This window comes from Triticum aestivum, unplaced genomic scaffold, assembly GCF_018294505.1.
Source record: "Triticum aestivum cultivar Chinese Spring unplaced genomic scaffold, IWGSC CS RefSeq v2.1 scaffold294414, whole genome shotgun sequence".
In the NCBI taxonomy this organism is placed as follows: domain Eukaryota; kingdom Viridiplantae; phylum Streptophyta; class Magnoliopsida; order Poales; family Poaceae; genus Triticum; species Triticum aestivum.
The window spans coordinates 1-4,392 of record NW_025238096.1 but is presented as its reverse complement, the minus strand read 5'-3'; the positions used below and the strand labels follow the sequence as shown (position 1 = coordinate 4,392).

Below are 4,392 nucleotides of genomic sequence, written 5' to 3'. Positions count from 1 at the left end.
GAATATGGTGTTTACTGTAGTTTGCTGATCGTGGCTCTGATCACTTTGGGTTTTTATTTTTTTTCTCGGATACGCATAGCTTTGGTCTTATATGACTTTGCTATTTGCTGCCGTGTTTTTTGTGTGTGTGCGTTTGTGTTGACTGTGTGCATCTTAGCTATGCAGAAGCCGGGTGTGTGTTCTTTTGGTTTGTATTTTCTTGATGCTCCTTTATGAGCTAATAAAGTCCACCCTTTATCGAAACAAAATAATATTCCAGAAACATTGAGGTAATTTATGTAATAAAACCGAGACGAAGTAATTTTGCATTATATAACAGAGACGAAGTAATTTTGCATAATATAACCTGAGACGAAGTAATTTGCTAATCCTTCCTATACCCATCTTTTTCGGCAGGTGGCAGTCATAGTCGTGTTGTAGTAGCACGCGACAGCTGCTGCAGTGCCCTCCAGCACATCAATCATCGTGGACGAATGAAAGAAATGTGAGATTGTGGTCCAGCCCGATAGCAGTAGTATAAACATACCTAGCACTTGACTTGGTAAATGGGCATCATCATCATCAGTAGGAAGGAGGAAGATATGGTCTATAGTTTCAGTGCTGCTCCTATCTAAATGCTGAAAGAACTAAAAGCATCTCAAATATTTTTCGTTTATTGCTTTGACGGGGAGAAAGCAACACAAATGAGCGGTTGCAGATGGACAAAGACAGGGGACCTACACGTACTACGTGCTACAGTCTGTGGGTTTATATTTTCTGTAATATACTACAGTACAACTTTTGAATTGGGTCTTGCTAATACATATTATGTGACTACTCAAACATAAGCTTTTTGTCTCCATTATTTCCTCTTGTCGTAGTAGTAGTAGTGCGCATGTGCGTTCACTCCCCAGCAGAGATTGACCGTAAGTCAAGGTCTTCGATGTGGAAAGCACCACTTGGAAAAGCTGGAGCCTCCTATATCAAAAGCTCTCACAGGCACCGTTAGGGATCTCTGCACTAATCCACAAAAATATTACCTAGTGGTCTTTGACGCCAAAAGCACCACTGTGAAGCTGGAGACTATCAAAAACGACCCTTCCCACCATATTAAGATGGATTGATGCATGGATCTATAAGACATCATCAGCCCAAAGCCAAAGCATACACTTGCATCTCTGTCCCAAACATACATGGCCTCACCTGGATTTCCATCCATATCCATACCCATTCTCTTCTTGATCACCCTGCTCTGCACTGTACCCACATCTTCTTCTCCTGGTCCAAGCAAGAGCAATGGCAGCGACACTGATCTTGCTGCCCTGCTTGCTTTCAAAGCGCAGCTCTCCGACCCTCTCGGCATCCTTGCCAGCAATTGGACCACCGGCACGAATTTCTGCCACTGGTTTGGTGTCACATGCAGTCGGCGCCGGCAGCGCGTCACCGCTTTGAGACTGTCGGGCTCCCCCCTCCATGGATCAGTCAGTCCCCACCTTTGTAATCTCTCTTTCCTCTCTGTTCTCAACCTCGAGACTACAAATCTCACAGGCTCCATCCCCGATGATTTAGGACGGCTTCGTCGTCTTAAATACCTGAATATCGGATACAATGATCTATCAGGTAGCATCCCAACCACCATAGGAAACCTCACAAGGCTTCATGTTCTTTCCTTGCATTTTAACCATCTATCTGGTTCAATCCCGGTAGAACTGCAGAACCTGCAGAGTCTTAGCTACTTCAGTATCATGAGGAATTACCTGAGCGGCTCAATACCCACCTATCTATTTAATAATACGCCCCTGATAACTTACCTGAACATCGCCAACAATAGCCTGTCAGGACATATACCATCTTGTATTGGCTCCTTACCAATGCTCAAGTCCCTTGTCCTTCAAGCGAATCATTTCAGCGGCCCAGTACCTCCATCCGTATTCAACCATTCTAGATTAACTAAACTCTGGCTTGACTTCAACTACAACTTAACTGGTCCGATTCCTAGCAACGAAAGTTTTAGTCTACCAGCGTTGCGAAGAATCAGCCTGGACAGCAACAAATTCACCGGTGAGATTCCATCGGGGCTCTCCTCTTGTAGCTACCTCCAAGGTATCTCCTTCAGCCAGAATTTCTTTGAGGGTGTTGTGCCAACGTGGCTGGGCAAGCTTTCTCATCTCACTTTCCTTTCTTTCGACGAGAATCACCTTGTTGGTCCAATTCCTGCTGCACTTAGCAACCTCACTCAACTAAGTTTACTAGGCCTAGATGGCTGTAAGCTGTCAGGAGCCATTCCGGAAGAATTTGGACAGTTGGACCAACTGAATTGGTTTGATGTCTCGGACAATCAACTAGTCGGACCCATTCCTGCTTCTCTTGGTAACCTGTCTGAATTAGCATACCTACACTTAAACAATAATATGTTCCTTGGATCGGTACCAAGAACAATTGGTAGTACCAACTCTATGGTTCGTATTGATATTTCAGAGAACTGCCTAGAGGGGGATCTTAGCTTCTTATCCCGTTTTTCTAATTTTAGAAAGCTCCAGTTTCTTCACATCTCTTCAAATAATTTCACCAGGGGCATTCCTAACTATGTGGGGAACCTGTCAAGCCAATTGCAGATTTTTAGTGCATCTGAGAACAATTTTGTGGGTGAACTTCCGGCTACGATTTCAAACTTAACAGGTCTTGAATGGCTAGATTTTTCAAAGAATCAGTTGGATAGCAAGATTCCAGAATCCATCGTGATGATGGAGAATCTCCAGTGGCTTGACCTTGATGGAAATCACTTGTTTGGGTCCATCCCACCTCAGATTGCAATGCTTAAGAATATAGGTCATTTGTTCCTCTACAACAATAAATTGTCTGGTTCAATACCGGAGGGGATTGGTAACCTCACCAAGTTAGAATACCTGGTACTGTCTGCCAACCAGTTATCATCAATAATCCCATCGAGTTTATTTCATCTTGACAGTGTCATTAAGCTAGATGTGTCTCGAAACTTCTTTGCTGGCACATTACCGGTTGATATGGGCAATTTGAATCAAATTTACAGCATGGACCTCTCTGCCAACCTCTTGGTTGGTAGCATCCCATATTCGGTTGGACAACTCCAAACGATGGCCTACTTGAACCTGTCACACAATTCATTTGATGATTCACTTCCAGAATCTTTCGGCAAGCTAACCAGCTTGCAAACTTTGGACCTATCACATAACAATCTCTCTGGTACAATACCAAAGTACCTAGTAAATTTCACCATCTTGACCAGCTTGAACATGTCTTTCAACAAGCTACAAGGTCAAGTACCAGAAGGTGGTGTCTTCTTAAATATTAGTCAGCAATCCTTGACGGGGAATTCAGGGCTTTGTGGTGCTTCACGTTTAGGATTTCCAATGTGCCCAAGTAACTCTAAAAGAGCTAATAATGGCCGCATGCTGAAGATTATGCTCCCTACTATCATCATAGCAATTGGACTTGTAGCTTTCTGCATATATGTAACAGTCAGAAAGAAGATTACGAAGCGGCAAGGGATGTCTGCTTCTCCCGGTATGGTTGACATGCCCACCCATCACCTGGTCTCGTACCATGAGCTTGTTCGAGCAACTGATAATTTTAGTGAGAGCAACCTGCTAGGGTCTGGAAGTTTCGGAAAAGTTTTCAAGGGCCAACTAAGCAATGGTTTGATTGTTGCAATCAAAGTTCTAGACATGCAGCTAGAACAAGCGATGAGAAGCTTTGATGCAGAGTGTGGTGTACTACGGATGGCACGACACCGCAATCTAATGAGGATACTCAATACCTGCTCCAACTTGGAATTTAGGGCATTGGTGCTTCAATACATGCCCAATGGCAGCTTAGAAATGCTGCTACACAACTCTCAAGGTACAACCGAATTGGGATTCAGTGAGAGACTAGGCATCATGCTCGATGTGTCATTGGCAATGGAGTATCTGCACCATGAACACTACGAGGTGGTCTTGCACTGTGACTTGAAGCCTAGCAATGTGTTGTTCGATGAGGACATGACAGCACATGTGGCAGACTTTGGCATTGCAAGGTTGTTACTAGGTGATGACAGCTCTACAATCACTGCAAGCATGCCTGGAACTGTTGGCTACATGGCACCAGGTACTGTTACTAGCTAGCACTTTTCTTGCTCAATCTACCTCTTATTGAACCATTGAACAATTAAGTTAATCAGGCATGCCTTAATTTCAGAGTATGGGGCTCAGGCAAAAGCTTCACGAAAAAGTGATGTATTCAGCTTTGGAATCATGCTCTTTGAAGTCTTCACTAGAAAGAGACCCACAGATGTGTTTTTTGTTGGAGAAATAAGCCTGAGGCAGTGGGTTGTTGAGGCATTTCCCGCAGAACTTGTCCGTGTTGTGGATGATCAGCTACTACAAGGGTCTTTTA

General features: G+C 43.8%; 1 protein-coding gene across 1 annotated transcript; it reads left to right on the top strand.

Annotated features, from left to right (window-relative positions):
* Window positions 1–839: 839 nt before the first annotated feature.
* LOC123176594 (probable LRR receptor-like serine/threonine-protein kinase At3g47570) lies at window positions 840–4,279 on the top strand (the record flags this gene model as incomplete). Its single annotated transcript, XM_044590721.1, is given in 2 exon segments — window positions 840–4,104; window positions 4,195–4,279. Coding segments are annotated over 2 exon segments (3,017 nt in total), but the record flags the coding sequence as incomplete, so codon positions are not given.
* Window positions 4,280–4,392: the final 113 nt, after the last annotated feature.